This window comes from Suncus etruscus, chromosome 8 (assembly GCF_024139225.1).
Source record: "Suncus etruscus isolate mSunEtr1 chromosome 8, mSunEtr1.pri.cur, whole genome shotgun sequence".
In the NCBI taxonomy this organism is placed as follows: domain Eukaryota; kingdom Metazoa; phylum Chordata; class Mammalia; order Eulipotyphla; family Soricidae; genus Suncus; species Suncus etruscus.
Window position 1 is genome coordinate 13,495,937 of NC_064855.1, and position 22,331 is coordinate 13,518,267.

Genomic DNA, 22,331 nt, shown 5'->3' on the forward strand with positions numbered 1-22,331 from the left:
AACAAAAACAAAACACAAAAAAACAAAAAAAAAAAACTAAAAAAGGCCAAAAGGAAAATTGAAGCTCCCTGGGCAATCCCATAGGAGCCACCTTTATTATTGTACTTATTGTTGTTGTTGTTGTTATTATTATTATTATTATTATTATTACTATTATTACTATTTTCTTTTGATTTCTGGACCACACCTGGAAATATTCAGGGTTGACTCCTTTCTCTGTGCTCAGAAATCTCTTCTGGCAGGGCTGGGGCTCAGGAGAACTATATGGGATATAGGGATCAAACCCTTCCTGTTAGATTACATATTATTTTACCTATTTGTTTAATCTTATTTTGCAATGAAGAAACAAAACAGATACAAATACAGTATGTGGCCCGCGGGCCATAGTTTGAGGACCACTGGTTTACAACTTGGTTTTACCCCAGAGATTGTCTTACATGTAAACTTGTGTGGGACTGGGTCAAGATAGACTGAGCTATTTGCCCTAACTCTATCCTTACTCCTCCACCTGAGGATGGTCTCTGTATTCAATAAAAATGACCATTCTGGCAGGCAACTTGCTCTTGATATGAGGTAGAAGATTGCCAGCATACCTGGGTTTCACCCTCAGCCTGGTCTGGATTATTTCATGTAGTGACTGCTTTAAACGTGTTCACCTGGTGTTAGAGATAAGGCACATGAGATGAATTTGCAACTGATGCTCGAATAGGGGCCTTGAGGACACAAGAAAACTCCAACCATGGTGAGTGACTTGAGCCGCTGGTGGATAATCACCATGATGGCCCCCTCGAGCTGGACTGAATGTGCTGTGCCTTTCACTGGGATATCAGTGCACATGGCCATTGTTAGAACAGCTTCATGTTGCTCTGGTTCATCTACCTGCATTTCTCACTCTGGACTGTACATGCCAGGCTCCCTAGAGGTTCTCCAGCACACATGCCACAAGAGGGGAAGGGTGTCTTCCCAGTGGTGATGAGTTCTCAATCTAAAGGCTTTCCCAGGGTTGATAATTTATTGTTCACTACTGGCACTAAACCAGAGGATTAGGATTCATCAACCCAAGGATGATGAAACAGCTACCAAATCTGCAGACTCATAGTATGAAGATGGCTTAACCAGAGCTACACCTGTGCCCCAAGCCAGGAGTCAGAAGGACAACCTGATGCTGACAATCCAAGTTCTGGGCACTGTCAAATGGGTCAACATCCAGAAAGGTTACGAATTTATCAACAGAAGTAGGGCATGCATGCGACCGATCAGGGATGGACCCAGGTTTGATTTCCAGCACCCCATATGGCCCCAAAACCTGCTAAGAGTAATTTCTGAGTGCAGAGCCAGAAGGAAACCCGGAGTGCCACTGGGTGTGGCTCAAAAACAAAAACAAGAAAATGACACCAAAGAAAATGTCTTTGTTCACTGGACAGCTATTAAGAAAAAACAATCCCAGGAAGTTTCTGTATAGTATTGGTGATGGGGAGACCCTGGAATTTGATGTTGTGAAAGGAGGGAGGGAATCAAAAGCTGCTAGTGTATCCAGGTCTGGTAGAATGCCAGTGTAAGGTAGCAGATATACTCCCAATCAACATAGGTTCTGTCGATTCATACCTCAACCTCACTCAGCTACTCCACCACCTATGGTAACAGAGGTGCCCTCATGTGGGACAGAAGCAGGAAGAGCTGAAGACCCCGCAACCTGCAGCAGCTTATTGAGGTCACTGATGGCTTAGAAGCCAAAGATAAAGTTCCATTTGAGGGAGACCAACAACAGAGAGTTGAGTGGGACCCCTCCACCCACCCAGATTCTTTATGTCCCAGGCGACCTCAGCAGCCTAACACAGAAGGTGAAGATAAAGGAGAAGATGGAGGATCCAAGCCCAGCTGAAGACCAGCTGAGGAAAAGCATTTTTTAGAACCTCCTGCAGCTTTCTTCTAAATTAATCAGTCCTATATGTATCAGACATTAGATTGCTGGCTAAACTGTGTGTTCTACCTGCATTAGTTTTATATTTTGTTCTATATCCCACTGCAAACAGAAAATTTTGTATCCAACTTCAGTGGTTTAATATTAGTTTGCACAGTTCCAGGGAAATGCATATTGCTGTTAGATTTTTAATAGTTCTCAGCTATTCTCGTGCAATGTTTCCCAATTGCTATGCTGTTTGATCGTGTATATCATTTAGCAACTTATTCTCAAGTTGAGTATGTCTGCAAAAATGTTTTTGTCCACAGACGTCTATGGAAAAGGAACTTGGATACGATAGACACTTAGTACGGTGATTGTTATAAGAATGTTTTAGCAAACTTGCTTTTAAATGATGTACATCTGCAGAAATGTGCTAACAATTTTGTTGAGAGAAGTCTGTGGAAAAGGAACTTGGATGCCCTAGACTTGTATTGCAGTGTTTTTTATAAGAGTGTTTAGGAACTTGTTTTCAAATTAGTATATCTGCAGAAAGATTCTAATGTTTACATTCAGAGAAGTCTATGAAAATTGTGATCTGTATAACACAAGGATATGGAAAAAGCTGATTGTTTTGAGAATGGTGTATACAACAAATTAACCTCTGATGCTTTTACAGCCAAGTTGATCCTCACTAGCAGTGACTGCTATTAAATTAGCTACAGCTGTAACTGGCGTAAAATTTCCTCACCACTTTACTTGATGCTAAAAGGTTGTTTTTTCCTCTTTTTATTTCCCCCAGCTTTTATTGTGCTATGCAAAATAACAGCCACTTTTATAAGTTCTTATCTTGGGTTCCTGCCTCTTGAAGAGAACAAAAGAACACAAACTTATGTACCCCTCTCAATTTTTTATTTTTTTTTATTTTTTATTTTTTGGTTTTTGGGCCACACCCAGCGGTGCTCAGGGGTTATTCCTGGCTGTCTGCTCAGAAATAGCTCCTGGCAGGCACGGGGGACCATATGGGACACCGGGATTCGAACCAACCACCTTTGGTCCTGGATCGGCTGCTTTCAAGGCAAACGCCGCTGTGCTATCTCTCCGGGCCCACCCCTCTCAATTTTTTAAACGAAAAAGGGGCACTGGTTAGATTTTACCTTATTTTACCCAAAACAAAGATCATCCCTGGTTCCTTTGTTATCTATTTGTTTACAACTTGGTTTTATCCCAAAACAGAGAGTGTTATACATGTAAACCTAGGTGAGACTGGCTCAAGATAGACTAGGCTATCTGCCCTTCCTCTGTTCTTACTCCCCACCTGGGGGATGGTCTCTTTACTCACTAAAAATGACCATTGGGGCAGATAACTGGCTCTTGATATAAGGTAGAAGATTGCCAGACTACACAGGTTTCACCCTGAGCCTGGTCTGGTTTTTATTTTGTGCAGTGACCCTGCTTTAGACTCTCACCTGGGGTTGGAGATACAGTGCATGAGGTGATTTTACACTTCCCACTGTGCTTCTGCTTTGGCCCTGACACCTGAAATCTCACCTGGACCTCCAAAGCCCCGACTCCTCCGACTTTGACCTCTTGCTCGGCCACCAGGATGCGGACCCCACGGAGCCATGTTGGCCCAGCATCTGGCTTCTTCTTGCTGATGTCAATCTCCAGGTAGTCAGTGCGCTCAGGGCAGGTCTTGAGAAGGGTGTAGGAGACATCAGCAGGAAAGGCATAGGCGGCACCATCGAAGGTGTGTAACACTTGCATCTGGCTCAGCAAGCAGGCTGTCTCGCGCTTGGGGAAGCAACCCTGGTAGCCGTCCTCTACGGCACACACCTCGCCACCTCGGCACGTCTTGTCGAAGCAGTACACGTCGCCACCCTCCTCACACAGGCACTGCACTGTGCAGTTGGCTGTGGCCCAGAAGAACTCGCCCATGGCGTAGTAGTGGCCATCGAAGTCACAGCCACACTTGTGCAGGGGGACGCACTGGCTGGTACTGAGCACGAAGCCATCGTCACACTCACAGCCCTCAGTGCAGGGCGTGGCGCAACTCTGCGAGGCTGTCAGGTCCGAGCATGTGTCTGGGCAGCTGCTAGTGCACACCGAGTAGTGGCTGTAGCTTGGGCACTGCACCGTAGACACTGGCCAGGAGGAGAGAGTGGGCACAGAGGTGAGGGGTGCAGGACTCAGGTCAGAAAATTGACCCTGCCTGACTGGTCGGTACCCATTAGCTGTATCCAGGTGGGACTTCACACACACACACACACACACACACACACACACACACACACACACACACACACAAATTAGAAGCTGGAAGTAAGTACCTGTGGCACTCATGGGGACAGAGAATAGAAACTCTAGCACTGAGATCCAACCCGCTGCTTTCTGGTGTAAATCAATAGGCTTGGCCAATCAATGGATCAACATTTCTTGAGGAGTCCCAAAAATCAAGAGATTGTTAAGGTTTTCAACTCAAGGACAGACAGACATGCCCATTGATGGGGTTGTAAGGAGCATAGGCCTTCTTAAGGAGGAGGAAATTCAACTTGCTGGAAAACTGAGCCAATAGAAAAGAATGGATTTGGGGGCCTAATAGATAGCATAACGGTAGGGCGTTTGCCTTGCAAGTGGCAGACCCAGGACCGACATTGTTGTGTATGTCACACCCTAGGGTAGGGCACAATCACCAATCTGTTTAGGGTGAGTAACATAGTAATCCCCCAAAATATTTACATATACAACACGACATGACTTGGTTCAAATTCCGGGCATCCCATATGATCCCCTGAGCCTGCCAGGAGCAATTTCTGAGTGCAGAGCCAGGAGTAACTCATGAGTGCCACCGAATATAACCCAGGAAACAAAAACCAAAACAAAAACAGAATGGGTTTACTTTTAAATCCATTTAAATTACTGGAACAATTTGAACTTAAGGTAGGCCTTGTAGGAAGAAGTGGAAAGACTAAGGATGAGCCAGAAGTCTCTGAACTCTTTGGGGGTGGGAAAGACAAGACAGGGGGAAGGAAGGAGGATCCTTCTTCCAGGAGATGTACAGGAACTCTCGAAGGCCCCCAAAAAACCTGTGTGCTTATTGCTGGGCCACCTGAGTCTGCAAAGTTTGAGCCCGTGGAGAATCTAACAGATGGGGTACAACAGTCCACTGAAAGGGGGAGATTTAGAGTGATGTAGATTTAGCAAAGGGAGGGCTAAAGAGATAGTACAATGAGGAAGGGGCTTGCTTTGATCCAGTTCCAAACCCCAGGCTCCATAAGGTTTTCCAACCACAGCCAGGAGTGATCCCTGAGCAACACCAGGTATATCAACTCCCCTCCAAAAAAGTGGGGGGGGGGAAACAGCAGCAGTACCCCTAAAAAGATGAGCCGGTTATAGGCACACATGGAGGTGGGGCCCATGGACTCTGAGACGTGAGCAGACAAGGATCAGAGAAAATCAGTTCAGGATTTACCTCCTCTGAGCTAACAGAAGCTGGAGAATGACATCATTTTTCTATTATTTATGAAACATGGTCTATTGTAGTGGGAGTGAGTCTCTGAATCTTAGCTCTGTGCTCAAAATTTACTCCCGGCAGGCTTGGAAAACCATATGGGATGCCAGGGATAGAACCTGGGCGCAAATGCCCTACCCACTGTGCTAAGGTATGATAAGCCTTGGCTCTGATATGGGAAGGTCTGTTTGCATAATGGGATTGTGGGTAACTGTGATATGGGATGGTCCAGCCTAGATAGGGCAGAACTTTTGCCCCTTCACCCCCTGTCCCATCTACCATGGGCCCAAGCACTGCTTCTTCTGACATAAATGGAGAAAACCAGGCCCCAGAAAGCACTGAAATTCAGGAGCTACTTAGGTTCTGTTCATTTTGTTTGGGAAGTCCAAAGGACACCTAACTTGACAGGGTGGGGACCAGACTGTCATGATGCCACAAGGTCCTGAAGTGGAACCCCACAGAGACTTTTCATAGGAAGGGGCATCTCTCCTGAGATGTTCTACTTCCTGTTTTCCCCTTCCTGCACTAGCAGTCTCCCACTCTCCTAAAGCAGGACACACCAACAGCTAAAGGGACTGCAAGCAGAGACAAAGTCCAGGAAAGAGCTCTCTGGCTCTGAGGCTCTGTCCTCCAAAGCTGCTTTCCTGGCAGCCATGTAAACATCTATCCCCCACTGTTTCTAGAGGGTCCCCCACCCCACTGAACACACCAGCCAGCATCCTGAGTGCCCAGACTATGGGTAGATTTCTTGTTTCCGACTATTCCAGAGATGGGGCAAAATGGAAGAACCCAGAACTTTTTGTTTTGCTTTGCTTTTGAACAGGGCTACACCTGGAGATACTTAGAAGTTAGTCCTGGCTCTGCACTCAGGAATAACTTTTGGTGATGCTCAGGGAACTATACAGAGATGCTGGGGGTTGAACCTGGGTCAGTCAGCAGCAGGCAAAGTAAAAGTCCTCCCTGCTGTGCTATAGCTTCAGTTTCTCAACCCAGGGACTTTTTCTCCAGCATAACAGGCAAGGTTATGGCCTCTGATGGCTGGTATGACAAGGAGAGTGTGGAATAACCCCCCAAGAGAGTCCCCTACTTACCACAGCCAATCTGGCTTCTCCAGTCCCCAATGGGGATGCCCAGGGCCTGACATACCAGGGCATAGGCCTGGATGGCCTGGCAGAGCAGGGTGCCATTGTCCCGCACGCTGCACAGGTCATACACGCAGCTGTGCAAGAAGGCTGTAGGGTCCACCACTGAGCCACACTCTCCCAACGGGCTGTCGGTCCTATTGAGGAAGCCACAGTAGTCCGGACCCCAGTATAAAGCCTCAGTGGCCGCATCGCACTGGGTGCAGTTGTCCACGCAGCCAGAGCCGCACTGCCAGTCAGTGTGGTACACCCGCCAGCTCTCGCCCAGGTCCAGCACAGACATGGCGGGCCTACCATCAGGTCGCAAGAAGTCATCCAGCGGGTTCTTGTTATAGTTGCCACACAGGCCACATGTTGAGTTGATGTAGGAGCCTGGCACTGAGATGGAGGCATAGTGCTGCCCATCAAAGGTCACCAAGAGCCCGAAGTCTGTCTCCACGGCTGTGGCCATGCCACTCTGGTAGATCTTCACCGCTCCCAAGTCCAAGGTGATGGGCAGAGAGGCCACCAGGTCATTGACCTACCAGCAAAAGGCAGAGTGAAGGTCAGGGAGCAGGTGCCAAGGCCACAAGCCCAGCACAGGGCAGAGGGGAGGACAGAACCTCAGACCCAAAGGGGAGTGTCCTCTACATCCAGGCCCCAGAGAGTAGTGTCTCCCATGATGTCCTGGATTCAGAGAGGAGTGTCTCCGATGTCCAGGCCTCAGAGGAGTGTCTCCAATGTCCGGGCCCCAGAGAAGAGTATCCTCCACAATATCTAGGCTCCATAACTTACTGCTTAATGCTATAGAGGCCTAAGACTCCCCAGAATGGGCTGATTTTGTGGGGGTACCAAAGCCTGATGAGTGGTTCCACTGGCACCTCCACTAGACTCCTCTGGGGATCAGTGGCTTCTCCCCTTCTTACTTGACTTCAACTCTTTTTTCCTCCTCCCTCTTCTTGCTTGGATGGTCGCAGTTCTAGTCGCAGACTGTCCCCCAAGGGCCCCCATGCCCAGCCTCCCAGCTGCTCCTTCCTGTTGATGCCCACACTCTTAACTGCTTTCCACATGCAGCCTTCTAGCTACTCCTCCCACCATCCCCTCCTCTGGGTCATACAGTCATTCAACCTCTGTGCATCAGGACATCTTGGGGCGGGTACCCCAAGAACATCGACAAAGCGCCTATTGGGAGATCTGGGTCTTTGAACCAGCAGTACAGAGACACACAAGACCAACTTCCAATGCGTATCATCAGAAATTCAATAGGGGGACATTTGGGAGCTGCATTCTAGCCCAAGGGGTCCTCATGGATCCTTAGAAGTAATTAGGTCTAACCTGGCTCCCTAGTGATGAGCAGGGAGAGAGTCGGAGCAGAGAACTGCAGGACAAAATTCAAGGTGGAGTGATTAGAAACAGGAAGGTCCCAGACAGGGATGAGGTGGCCAGAGATGAAATTGGGGGCCTGGGTGAGGCCCAAGTCATCCTCCTAGTGTCAAGGGCTCCAACTGGAGGAATAGCACGGTGGGTAGGGCATGTGCACTGCACAGCTGACCTGTATTTGTTACCGATTTGGTTCCACATGACCCTCTGAGGCTGTCCGGATTAATTTCTGAATTCAGAGCCAGGATTAACTCCTGAGAACCACGGGGTATGGCTCAAAACAACCACTACCAACAACAAAACAAAACAAAAGCTCCATCAGAGTCCAAGACATTTCAAACTGTCTAGTAAAAAATTTAGAGGTGGGGCCGGCGAGGTGGCACTAGAGGTAAGGTGTCTGCCTTGCAAGCGCTAGCCAAGGAAGGACCGAGGTTCAATCCCACGGCGTCCCATATGGTTCCCCCAAGCCAGGGGCAATTTATGAGTGCTTAGCCAGGAGTAACCCCTGAACATCAAATGGGTGTGGCCTGCCTGAAAAAAATTATTAAAAAATATTTAGAGGTAGAGAGGTAAACAGGAAGCTTAGACACACTTAACCTTCTTTCCAAGGTGGGTTGGGTGGTTAGGAAGGAGAGAAAAGACTGAAAGGAAGGAAAGGTTAGGACAAGGGGTGCTGGTCTGCTGATATGAGATGACAGCACCCCTGAGTAAAGTCTCTGTAAAAGCCAAGTCTATCCTCGTCCTCACCTCAGCACCTTCTTCTCATCTGCCACCTCTTCCAGGCCACTATGTCCTGCTGTCCTGTCCAGGGCTTGTCCTACCCAGGCTGGCTCCAAACCAGCTTGACCATAGGCTTTGGCCTCTCCCAGATCACACCTCTATTCTGCCTTTAACATAGACCCCACTGCAGTCTCTCATGCCTCATGGTGTCTGGTGAATCACTGAGTTTGTTCCCAAACTGCCCAGAGTAGGGGTCAGAGCCACAGGACAGCAGTGAGGGCATTTGCCTTGTATGTGGCCAACCCAGGTTAGATCCTCACCACCCCATATGTCACCCTAAGCCCTGATATTAGTAATCCCTGAGCACCAAGTCAGGAATAAGCCCTGAGCACAACTAGGTGTGACCGAAAAAACAAACACAAACAATAAAGTGCCCAATGTAAGAGCTCAGCTGGGGGTGCATGAGGCCTCTCCTCTCATCCTGGTCCTCAACACCTACAGTCATCACTGGACCAACCTCCCCTTCTCGCTATCCTTTCTGCTCTCTGGGCTCCTGGCAGCATCTCTCCTGGGCCATGGTAGGGAAGGTGAGGTGAGGCATAGGAATAAGCTCAGGACGCAGGTGGGCAGAGCTGCTAGAGGGTTGACTCTGACAATGTGTGGGTACCCTGTTTGTACCTGTACTGCATGAATGGGGGTTCCATCCAAGTGTCTTATGTGCCCTGACACATGCTTATTACCTTCCCTTTTGCAGGTGGGGAAACTGAAGCCCAACATGTATTCCCAGGGTCCACTCTCTCCTCATTCTCTTCTGCAGCCTCCATTCCATCTTCATGCCAGGCAGAGGTTGCTAAGTTTGACCTACATCTCCAAACACCAACCAACTGGACACTGTGTGCTCCTCCAAATGGAGAAAACTGAGCTCCAGGCGCACCAAGTAGGCTGAGTAGAGCAGGCAGGAAGCAGGCATGAGCTCGAGCCCATGTCCTTCTTCGCCTGGCACATAACTACTTGATTTATTGGGGGTCAGAAGGGTGACTGGTCCTAGCCAGAAGCAGTATCTTAAATGTGAGTTCAACTGGCTTTCATTGGCCCCTATTAGCACAGTTTTAAGTGGCTCTCTTTGTTCCTTGGGAAGTTACAAGAGAAGAAACCCTGCTTGGGAAGGGTCCCCCGTTTTCTGGGAATACACTGTCATCTCTCTAGAACCTGCACAGATCTCAGCCTGGCATGGCCTTCTAGAAACCCCATGCTTTCCACTCCTCTCCCTGCTGCCCCCCCCTTTACCCTGGTGAGGACTGTGCTACTCCTAGAGATATCTAGGATATCCTAGAGATACCCTAGAAGCCTATTGGCAAGAGGAAAAGGAAGCTGTTTGTGGGGTGCCTTTAGCTGGAGTCACATGACCCTTTCTTTCAGAGAGAGAGTGAGAGAGTTTTAATCAACATGGAAGACAGGAATAAAACACACAGCTTCTTCTTCAACCACAGAAGCACTATCCCTATGGCACTCTGGGAGAAAAAGCCGGCAAACGTTTTTTGTTTTGTTGTTTTTTTCCTAACTGGAAACGCTGGCATGCGTCTATGGAGAAGGCAGGCAACACGTTTTACTCTCTGTACCACAACCCTTCCTCTGGTTGGCTGCACAGCCAATCCCTGGAGAGCCCAAGCAAATAACAAGTAAAACTGCCTTTCACCCACAGTACTAGCTCATGTCCCTAATTATGACTCTGACAAGCCACTCAGACACAGGAACGACAAGAGATAGCGGCTGGGGCCTGCCTCTTGTTGGAAGGGCCGCCCCAATTCAAAGGCTAGTGTGGCTTCTGGCACCCAAACCCACCCCTGCCTGGCCTGGCCAGTTCTGCTTTGTAATCTCCATACTGACCTCAGCCAGGTCAGCAGGATTAAGGATGGCCCTGGGATTGCACTCAACCTGCCTGGTCATGCTTGAATACAGAGTGGGGAGCAGAAAGGTCTTCATTAGCATCCTGGAAATCAGGGGGTGGGATGGGGGTAAAGCTGGCAAATTGAATAATTGCTAATGGCTGTTTTCTCTCAATTTTTCATTTCTCTGCTGGAATCCCAGGTGAACAGGGGCAAGAATCACTGCACACGCTAAATAGACTGGCAGAGCCCAAGTCTGCTCTTACTCCAGGCAGACTGGGGGCTCCCCCTAAACTAGTGGGTTACAAAAAAACCAAAAAAAAAACCCCAAAAACCCCAGGGCTAAAGTAATAGCACAGCAGTAGGGTATTTGCCTTGCACACTGATGACCCGGAACTGACATAGGTTTGATCTCTGGCATCCCATATGGTCCCCGAACCTGCCAGGAGCGCCACCAGGTATGGCCCAAGAAACAAAAAAAAAAAAAAAAAAAAAAAAAAAAAAACAAAAAACAAAAAAAACCAACCCAAAAGAAACCCCCCAATATCACTCCTTTCCTGTTGCCTCCAATCCACAATGGATGTGGGAGTATCTCAGAATAATCAGCAGCTCTTAGGACAACAGGATAGAATGGGGAGCAAGCACTGTTAGTCAAAGGCTGGTCTGAAAGTGGGTTGTACGTTGGATTGGCATCATCAGTGCTAAGCAAATCAATGAGCAACAAAACTTAATCTCCACCCCAGTAACTTTGGGGTTTGGCTGTGAGTGTGGCCAAGTTAGTGTTCCTTGCACATTCATGTTTACAAAGGAGCCAGGGATACAACCATACTCAAGTAAAGGCCAGACACTGGGAGGAGAGAGGCTCAGGGAGAGAGAGAAAAAAATGCCCTAGCTAAGACTTCCAGGCCCTTGCAGGAGACGTGGGCTGGTCTCACAGCCTGACTCTGGGGTGCATCTCACCTTAACTTTGCCGTAGCTGCCTTTGGGAATGAGTATCTTGTAGCCGTTCACCTCCACCGAGAGCTCCTTCACCCACGAGACAGCAGATCCCCCTCGGTGCTCATTCTTGGCCTCAACACTGAAGAAGGGGAGGCTAGATGCATGCAGGCACTGGCGAGCCAGCAAGTAGGCACAGGAGCCTTGGAAGTGGAAGAGGAAGCCATCGAAGGTGTGGTAGTGTGGCTCCCCGAACACCACACACGTGCTGGTCTCCACGGCGCTGCAGGCAAAGAAGCGGCCCTTTGGTTCGCACAGCTCATAGGGACTGCAAGCCGCCTCCTGGCAGTAGATTTCGTTGTTGAAGTCCAGGCAGCGGCACTTAATGGTGCAGTTCAGGTCGTCCCAGAAGACCTCCCCTCGCCGGAGGAACTGTCCTGGGGATGGACAAGCAGAGCAGAGCTGGCCTTACTGAGCATGAGGGCATGCATGAGGCTAAATGTTTGACTTCCCAGGCCAAATAGCACAGCAGGTAGGGCATTTGCCTTGCACGCAGCCAACCCAGGTTCAATATTTGCCATCCCAAATGGTCCCCTGAGCTTGCTGGGAATGAGTCTCTTGAGCACAGATCCAGGTTCATTCCCTGAATATTGCTGAGTGTGGCCCAGAAACAGAAAGAAAAAAAATGCTGGACAATCATTGATTTGCTTTTCTTTGACTCCCCACAGGAACCACAAGACTAGTGCCTTCCTTGGCACACCAGGAAATAGGCCTAAGTGGATTCCAACTGATCTGAATCCAATTCAAGCTCTAAAGGTCCCTTTCTCCATAGCAGAGGAGCCGCTTCCACCAAAGGGGAGACAGGTCGAGTGTGGGGGAGCCCTGGGCATCCAGGAGGAAAAACAAGGTTGTCTATGAGAGGGGTCTGGGCCAGGTCAGTCAGCACTCCCACTACTGGGCTCTGTCATTTTCCATATATGCTCAAGACACCCCAGGCTTCTACTGGCAATTCCTGTCAGCGGTTCAGTCCAAGGCACTAAGGCTATGTTGCTGCTTGGGTTCTGTGGTGCCAAATATAATACAAGCCACACTTGTCAATGGTTGGGGACTCCGTAGTGACAGGGATCAAACTTAGATTGAAGGCATGCAAGACTGTTATGCCTGTACTCTCTCGCCAGCCCCCCGTTTACCCCATCCACTCATTCAGCAAGCATTGGCTGGAGCTCAGAATGTTCCCAGGAGAGCTGAAGAATGAATCAGACACACTCTGAATCCCACAGTGCCTGGGAGAGTCTGAAGGAAAGGAATGGCCTTGAATTGTCCGTGCAAATGCTCCTAAATCCTCCAGAACTGCCCAAGCAGCTAACTCCAGTCAGGTCATTCTCTCCCTGGTAAGTCAGTACATCTCTCTTTACATTCCACATTGTTTATTTGTAGGCCACACCTAGCTGTACTTAGGGGTTACTCCTGGATCTGCATTCAGAAATTTTTCCTGGCAGGTTTGGGGGTATATATGGGATGCCAGGGATCAAACTTGGATCAGCCATGTGCAAGGCAAATGCCCACCCCACTGTGCTATCACTCAGGCCCTCATTTTACTTCTTTCTACCATCTAGGTTCCAAGAGGCGAAAAATAGTTTTAAGGGAATGTATGTATTAAAATAATATTTATTGGAGCTAGAAGATAGTAGCAGTAAGGATGCACATATAACCTGGGTTTGATTCCTTGTACCATATTCCTGGTCCCCTGCGATTGCCATGTGTGGCCCTGGAGGACTCCAGCGCTTCCAGAGTAGGCCCAGGTATTCCCAGAAGCACAGAGATCCAGAAGCAGCATCCTCGGACCCTGACATCATCTGGTCCAGGTGGCTGAGAATTGCCAGTGGGGTCCCTGGACCACCTAAGAACTCTTTAGGAGTCCCCCACCCCCGACTCCCAAACAACTTCAATCCATTTTCCCTTAAATAACCCTTGTAAAATTGCTCCCCCACCATCCTCAAATAACTGCCATTTTCAAGTTACAAGTATTAGCCTTCCATGGAAACAGCATCTCAGAGTCATGGGCTATCTAGCCTTTGGTGGGAAGGTTAAGGTCAAGAGAATTTGTTCTGAAAGCACCATCCAACTCCACTCCCAAGTTTCTTCCATGCACGCCAGATTCCTGAGCTGTAGAATGTGGACAGAATCATGCCCCATGCCTGCCTTGTGGAGGTGGAAGCCGTAAAAATCCAGTGAGTGTTTTTAGAGGTAGAAGCTTTTGTAAACGGAGGAGGTCTGAGAATGAAAATAGCAAAGGCTCAGCATTAAGAGCCATAAACGGTGGCATGCACCGGGAATAATTTACAGGATCCGTGTCTTGGGTGTTTACAGAACTGAATCCCAGTAAGCAGAAGGTGGGGTATCTGGATGATGGGTCCCAGGGGACTTGAAGAATAAAACCCCCACAGGCAGTGTGGCCCCTACCTGTTTAGAAGAGGGCTCAAAGCTGAACTCAAAGATGTATCCACACCCCCACTCATTCATATGCAATAGCACTTCAGAGTCATCGAACCTATTAGCCCCCAGCCCTCTTGCTTCAGTGCCAGCCCAGGGCTGCCAAGACTGAGCCCCCACTCTGGAGAATGCCTTGCCTCTGCTTGCTCAGGATTCCAATGAAAGAGAGGAAAAGGTCTCTGAAGAGAGGAGGTTTGCAGCAAATGAGACACTGAGATCATTTTGCTTGCAAAATGCTGATACCGTAAAGCAGCTCTCTGGAATGCATTTGCCACTATCGCCAGGCCCGAGCCCAGCTCATTAGACTGATGTATGAGCAGCCCCACATCAGAATGCACAGCAGCATGTAGCAAAGCGCTGGCCCTGGCCTGCCTTGCTACTAGGAAACGCGTAACTCAGAAGTAGTAGTAGTAGTAAAGGCAGCACTGCTCCAGCCCCTCAGAAGTAGTTCCATGAACAAGGCCTTTCATCACAGGATCCAGAGAGAAAGCAGGGCCCTGATGAAGGGTGGGAGGAGGTCTCCCTGGGCAGGCCTCCTAGGGAATGGCCTATGGCATGCAGCTATGCTCTCTTTCCCCGGCCTTTGTGGTGCTGCATATCTGCTCTGAAAGTCACAGAGGCCATGTCTGAAATCCCAGTGTCCTCTGAACAGGGATCTTCCCTAGCCAGGCTCAGTCTTCCACAGATCCAGCCCAGAAACACCTGTTCTTCCAGACATGGAGGACAGCTCAGGCCCCAACACCAGATCTGGCCACCTTTGCGGTGACCTCTTCCTAGGGCAAAGGTAATCTGGATCCACTGACCCCAAGTAATGTGGGATTGTGGATTTCTCCAATCAAGGGAATGTGACTTTTTTGCTCTGTACGTGACACAAATTGAAAGAGTCAGCAGAAGAACTGGAAGCTTCCCAGGGTGACTGAGACATGGAGGCTGCTGGGAAAGGTTTGCCAGCCAGCAAGTGGGTAAGAGGCCTTTAAAATCTTTTTGTCTCAAGTCCCACAACTTCCTTATATATCTGGAAATATTTCTCCCAAACCCCTTCTGTACTTCCCAACCTTGGACTCAGGCTCCTCACTGGTGACTGTTTCCCTGTACCACAGCAGGGTCATGCTCTGTTCCTAGCACCTCAAAGGAGCTCTCGGTATATGGAAGGTTGCAATAAATGGCTGATGAAGAAAAGGATGGATGGGTTGGTAGAAGGCAAACAGGTGAAGGGGAAGATAATAGATAGGTGGGGGAATGAAGAGTGGGTAGGATGGATGGATAGGTAGGGGAGTGGGTGGGTAAATGGATAGGTGGTTGGACAGATGGCTGGCTGCTTGGGAGGATGGATGGGCATGAAGGTAGATGAGTGAACAGGCACACAGGTGCATGGTCAGCTGGTTGGGTAGGTGGATAAGTGGGTGAATGAATAGGTAGTAGGACAGGTGCATTGCTTATTGGGTGGGTGTGTAGGTAGATGAATAGAAAAGTGGGTACACAGGTGTATGGTTGCTGGTAATGTGGGTGGGTAGGTGAGGGAATGAATAGGTGATTGGGCAGGTGCATGGTTGGCTGGATGGGTGGGTAAAGAATGGAAGATTTCCTAATTCTAGATGGGACCACTTTCATTCCAAGAATCAGAAAGCCTTTTTCTTTTTTTTCCCATGAATACTTTAGATACCTAAGAAGCAGGTTCCTTTGAGTCCTGGGATGTTTTGCACATCCAAAGTAGCTCCCAACTTTGAAGGAAGCCCAGGGAGTTTCCTTCCACACAGCTCATTCACACAGGCCTAAAGCCGGCGTTGATTCCTCCTCAAATCCTGTGGGGTTTGCAGGTGCTGGGAGAATTTTGAGGGAAGCTACTGCAAAGAATGCCTTTTTCTTTTGCTCTTTCTATCTCCCCTTCTCTCTCCCCACTTTTTATTCTCTGTCTCTGTCTCTCTCATGCACTGATTTACTCTCTGAGTCTCAGTGAGGCTCCAAGCTTGCCCACATCCATGGACATAAAAGTGCATATGGCAGAACAGGAGTAACGGGGAACAGAGAGATGTAGTGAGGGGATGACAACAATAAAAAATAAGGGTGACAGAAGGGCACGCTGGCTGAGAGTTGAGAACTCGCTCAAGATTCGAGTTGACTTTGGCATGGCTGCATTCAGGGAGCTGTGCTAACTCCCCAGGCAGGACCAGGAAGCTTCCGTGCTTCTGAGGCACATTCAGCTCAGCCCCTGAGTGATGAATGTGTGCGCTAAAATTACCTTGATCTCCATTACCCAGCTGAGAGATGTCAAGAGTACAGGCAGCAGGAGTGAGGCCGCCCCCGGGGCTTAAAAGCCTGCCTGTCAATCCACCCCAGGCCCACCCCCTGCCATGGGGCCTAGTGGAAACCAGAAGTTACCTCTGGAGGTGCAGCCGTTGGCGGGGTCAATTTCCTTCCCGTCCACTTTGAAAGCCCAGCGACCTGGGACATTGACGTTTGTGGTCTCTTGGATGTTCACAATATCGGGGGTTCTGGAGCCCGGGAGGCTGAAGAAATTGGTGAGGTTCCCACCATTGAATCCTGCCTAAAGCACAAATAAAGGGAGACTTTTGGCTTTGTTTTGTTTTGGGGTCACAGCTGGTGATGCTCAGGGGTTACTCCTGGCTCTGTACTCACAGCTCATTCCTGGTAAATCATGTGGAATCTATGGGGTATTGGGGAATCCAACCCTGGTCAACCAAGTGCAGGGCAAAATGCTTCTCTTTTCCACTGTACTATCACTCCAACCCTGTGTTTTCTTGCTCTCCCCAAATAGTTTCTGCATTCAGCACACTTGCTGTCCAATGGTCCCTGCCTCTCGGGATGAAAAATCCCAGGGGGTCACAAGGTTAAAGACAGATCACCCAGCTTTAGAGAGGGCTGACTGGTCATGGGGCAGGGCAGAAGGGCTCCCTGAAGTACCTTCCACTTTAGCACCCCAGAACCCTACCAGAAGAGGCTGCAAAGGCAAGTGGCATACCTGGGCCATGACGCCACCCAGGCCGGTCAGGGGGTCACCCCCACTGGCTGTTCCAGTGGTCCAGTTGATCTCATAGTAATTGAAGAGTGTGAAGGTATAGGAGCCATCAGATACAAGCACGGCCTGGAACGTGTTCACCTGCATGGAATATGAGGGTACATAGCTAGAGCCCCCCAAGAGCAAGATATCTTCCCATTCCCTCTGCCCTGGTCCCCTGCTCAGCTTCCTCTCCAAGCTGGTTTAGGGGGCGAGGTGGGGCAGAACCAGACAGGTGGGGTCACGTCTGCAGTCCTTGCTCCCTCTCGGGTCTCACCGCAATGACACGCCAGTACCTATAGGTGGCAGCATGAGAACGGACTATGGGAACCAGCCGGGGAAGCAGAGAGAAGAGCAGAGAAGATTTCAGGGAAGGTGAGAACCAGCTCGCTTGCTTCCAGGATACATTCTAGGGCAAGTGTCTCCTTTTGCTCCCCAGGAGCAGGAAAATGCCCATTGAAAAGTATTGACCTGGGGGGAGGATTTGATCCAAAGAGCAACCAGGCATCACATTATACTGGCGAGACTCTGGGTGCCCAAGCAGACCTCAGAGCAGCACAGAGCCAGGCCACCAGGGGACTATCCCCATCTCAGCCAGGTAAAACTAGGGTGCCCCCTCCTCATCTCTCCTTAATAATTAAAGCAAAAATATTTTCTTAGGATAAAGATGTTATATAAATTCATAGGCTTCTTGCAAATCGTTTTCAGAAATAAGCACAGGTGAATGCTATTCTTTACAATTGCCCTTTGCTAATCCCAGCCCCTGATGTGTCTTTTCAGGAAACTCAAACCCAGCCCAGTTGAAGTCTGATCTTCCTCCGGCTCTGCCTGATACCATCCTGCTCATACACGCTCTTTCCGACGCAGAGGAAGACCTGAAGCCTTATCCTGTATAATCAAACTGGGACAGAGGATCTTGGAAGCCCCAAATCTCCCATCAAAGCCGGTCCTGGGGAGTGAGACAAGACACAGGGGGAATGAAAAGGCCTTTCTGTAACCAGGTACTTGCTAAACGAGCTCTGTATTCTCAGCACAGTCAATGGTGGTTAGGATAGAAGGGCCCTAGTGGCTGCCTTCAGGCTTTGGCCCTCCCTGACAAAGGAGAAATGAGGAGCACAGAAGAGAGCATGGACACTCTCCACGGGGTGAGGCCACCCCAGAACTAACGCTTGCCCAACCTTCCGGTCAGGATTCTCCTGCTGGAAGCAAATTCCTTTGACACAGGGCAAGCTAGAAGCACTTCTGGGAGTTGCCCGTCCTGGCCCCAGAAGTCACTTGGCCTACCTGGCCTCCAATTGCTCATCCTTTGTCTACTTCTGCCTAACACTGAGACTCTTCCTCCAGGTTCTCATGAAAACAATGGCTTTGGGAACCAATTCCCATTAGGGTTTCCCAAGGACCTGCCTGAGAGAGACAACCAAGCCCAAGGGGCAGAGTGAAGAGAAGCCTGGGTAAGCCTGTGTGATCCCAGTCTTTTCACTAACCACCTCAGGCCTGCTGTCCTCATAACACTTATGCTCAATGTTCTTTCCAGAGCTCCATGACATAAGGAAACAATCCACTATGGGGCTGGCTCTCAGTAAGCCCTTGACAGGTCCTACTACCTCTCCTTCCCAGGAGGAAATGTACCCCCCTTCCATTCTATTGGGGTGCCAGGAGACCTCTGAAAGCTCTCTCCGGCCTGGTGCTCAGATGGCCTAATCTGTGTTCCTCACAGAGAGCCCAGAGAATGGCTGATGGACGAGGGTTTATGTCGAAGACGAGGATGAATGCTCCTCTCCACAGCACTTAGCTACTTCCTCGTCAATCCTCATAAAAGAGTTCTCTTCACAACTAGAAAGTATCTAAATTATCCTGCCATATTTTATTGCCAATGGAAGGGTTGGGAGGGGAACAAATGGTGGTCAGCAATTGACGGGCATTTCTTCCCTCCTTGCTGACACGAACATGTATCGATGCAGGCTGGCACCCTGCATCCTTACACTGTGAGGGAGGCGGTTGAAAGGGTATAAAACATCACCCGAGGAGTCGTTAGCCAGGAGAAAATGTACAGGGGGAACATGACAGAAGGAAATGAAAGCTACTCGAGGTTATTTCTAGCAGATGCAAGCACTGCTTATGCGCAGGCCTTTCTGGGCCGCAGACCTCACAGCAATAAAACGTGGCCCCATGCTCCAGTCCAAAGGTGCTAAAACACCAATACGTTGGAGCAGCCACGGCGGACTGCAAGACCAGCACTTTCTGCCTCTCGTGTCTGACTTAGCAGTTTCTGGTCCACCCCAAACAACAGGCTCCTTGCCAAAGGAATTGGGAGGCAGATGGAGGGAAGTGGGGCCTAAGCAAGCCAAGGGTGGACTCAACTGCATCTCTGTGCACTAGAAAGCCTGAGTTCCCATGGCTATGTGGGTCAAACAGCTCCCCTGCCTCAGCACCAGGAGCCTTTCCCAAGGGCTGCCTTCCAGTCCTTTTTGGATAAAGTTCATTATCAACCATAATGCCCACGATCATCTTTCTTATTGGACTGCTCCTTTGGGATTTTCGAGCAGATGTCGAAATTTGGTTCCTGACACGCTTACACTGCCCACTCCAATTAACATCAAATATGAATAATGCCAGGCCTGGCCACAGTTAAAAATTGAAAGTCACAACACAATAGATTGAGCCAGGCCAATGTGCCCTCAAGCTGGCACCTTACTTTCCTCAGCTAACCAAAGAATGTGCTCTCTTTGGGTTCTAAGTGGACCCCTAGTTGTGGGGCCTTAATAATCACATTTGCTTTCTCTATGAAGGCACCAGCTTCAGGACAAGGGTTTTTTTTTCCAAACACCTTCAAGAGTACTGCTGTGTTGGTGGGGGAACTCTGGGATGTGGGCGACCAGATTAGTTTTATGCCAGGTTATGGGGGTGTCTCGACTCTGATGATCACAGGCCCTCATGGCTGTGAACCTGGGATAGGAAATGAATGTCAGGACAGAAGGCAGAAAATGAATGCTTTGGTTATTACGGGTGTGGTGCTGCTCCCGCCGTAAAATGTGACTTCTTCCCATGTGACAATAAACACCCAAGTGGCAGAGAAGGTCGCCATGTCCTTGAAGTACTTCCTGATGTCCTTGGTGGCCCTTTTCAGGATGACGGGGTCCATGGTCTCCCTGTAGTAGATTTCACCCCGGATTCCGTTGTGCACATCTGCCCAGAATGGGGCAATAAAGGCACGGCCATCAGTCAGGGGGAAGGATTCCGGCGTGAACTGACTCACAAGCACATTGAAGGACACGACGCCATTGTTGTTGACCTGCAAGAGCAAGGGGTGGGTGTGAAAGACACTGGCATGAGCATGTGGGGACCACACAGGAGTCAGATCAGAGCCCCCAGTGCTCAGACCCCCGCTCCCAGGGCTCCAAGATGGGGCTCGTTGACTTCCCGACACACTCATTGGTTTTCTTTCACTTCCAATTTGCAGCCTGTTTCTTTTCTTATTAATAATGATGCTCTGCTCATTCTCGTGTTCTGTGTCCTATCCAGATTTATGCTGATCAAATGCTGCTGTGGTGTGTGTCTTGTGTGTATGAAGTAGAATGGGGGAAGAGATATAGGCCAGGGCTATAGTGCTTAAGGGCAAAGTCAGATGCAAAAGAGAGAACAAGACAAAGAGCTATAACAAGTGAATGAACTAGAGCTAAAGCAATAGCACAGCTTACGTGCGGCCAACCCAGATTTGATCCCTAGTATCCCAGATAGTTCCCTGAGTCTGCCAGGAGTAATTTTTGACTGCAGAGCCAGACTAAATCCTAAATGCTGCTGAGTGTGGTCCCAAAACAAACAAAACAAAAACAAAGTGAACACATAGAATCCAGAATTTTTTTTTGTTTGTTTGTTTTTGGGTCACACCCAGCAGCGCTCAGGGGTTACACTCAGAAATCGCTCCTGGCAGGCTCGGGGGACCATATGGGATGCCGGGATTCTAACCACTGACCTTCTGCATGAAAGGCAAACGCCTTACCTCCATGCTATCTTTCTGGCCCCATGAATCCAGAATTTCTAACTGGTTTTTGATTCCCGTGACAGCCAGGCACCCATGAGTAATATTTTGGTTGGCAAACCTCACTTCTTTTTTTTTTTTTTTTTTTGGTATTTGGTCTACACCTGGTGACACTCAGGAGTTACTCCTGGTTCTGTGCTCAGAAATCTCTCCTGGCTTGGTGGACCACATAGGACGCTGGGGGATCGAACTGTGGTCTGTCCTAAGCCAGTCGCATGAAAGACAAATGCCATACTGCTGCGCCACCATTCTGGCTGCAGCAAATCTCACTTCAGAGTGATCCTGACAGCCCAGAACTCTGGCCTGGGTGAATACAAAGCCATGGTCCTGAGTTTTATATATATGACGCTCTGTGACATTTCCCAAAGGCAATTGCGTTTGTCTGTATGTGGGGAGAAGTGTCAGAGTGAGAAAAACAAGAAATCCCCCTGGACTGCAGATTTCAAGACAGCCAGGGCTCCATGTGCGGCTTCTCAGACTGTGGTGATTTTCAGTCTAACTGCCACTGAGAAACAGAGTCCACAAGCCATACAACACAGGTCAATGGTGCAGACTCCTCCCAGTCTGAGAGTTCAGTGGATGTATCAGAGGCTTAACTAAGTCCTGCATTCCATTTCCTCTCTTACAGGGCAGCCAGCAGGCCAATACCCTAGACCTGGGCTTCAGAGCTTGGCCTCTGCCTGCACCACAGCTCTGCACATGGGTGAGTGTGGCTGATTGGCCCCTGTGGCTCCAATGGTGTCAAAAGCAAACCCAAGGACATGGCAAGGTTGCATCTTTCTGTCTTAGCTCCCGCCATCTCGGAAAACATTGTATTATTCCCTATGGATTGAGATCCTCCTGGAAGGTAAAAGCAACCCAAACACCAGAGTTAAGTTATCAGCACCTGGGGCAGGGATATGCCAACCTGTGCAAGAGCTGGAAAAAGCAGCAAAGGAGACGGGATACCCAGCTAGGAGGCCACTCTGAGTCTATTGTCTGTGAGGAAGAAGGTAACATAGGGTTGCAAATGACACCACTCAAAGCTGGGAGGGAAGTCTTCGCTGGCTGCTCCAATGAAGACCCTTCTATTGCAAAGGGGGATTATTCCCACTCATGGTGCACAGCATGATCCTGGAGATAAAGACTCGCAGGAAGTTGTTTTTCTAGATGCCAGGGAGACCAAGGTTTCCTGGAGGAAAGTCCTGCTTTGCTGTCTCATCTCCTGAACCAGGTCAGCCCATTCTGATGCCAACAATAGGCCATTATAGAGGCAGGAAGTGCCCCTGTGAGCAAAAGCTAAAAAGCCTCTCAAAGAGGCAGCACTGCAGGTGCTGGGAGGGGGGGCAG

General features: G+C 49.2%; 1 protein-coding gene across 1 annotated transcript in view; it reads right to left on the reverse strand.

The window, feature by feature from the left end:
* Positions 1-22,331, reverse strand: part of TECTA (tectorin alpha) — a 60,885-nt gene that overhangs the window by 33,496 nt on the left and 5,058 nt on the right. The window contains 6 exon segments of the mRNA XM_049777912.1: positions 3,452-4,044; positions 6,503-7,073; positions 11,479-11,891; positions 16,327-16,492; positions 16,928-17,065; positions 19,968-20,255. Of these exon segments, the coding sequence (XP_049633869.1) occupies positions 3,452-4,044; positions 6,503-7,073; positions 11,479-11,891; positions 16,327-16,492; positions 16,928-17,065; positions 19,968-20,255 (2,169 nt within the window).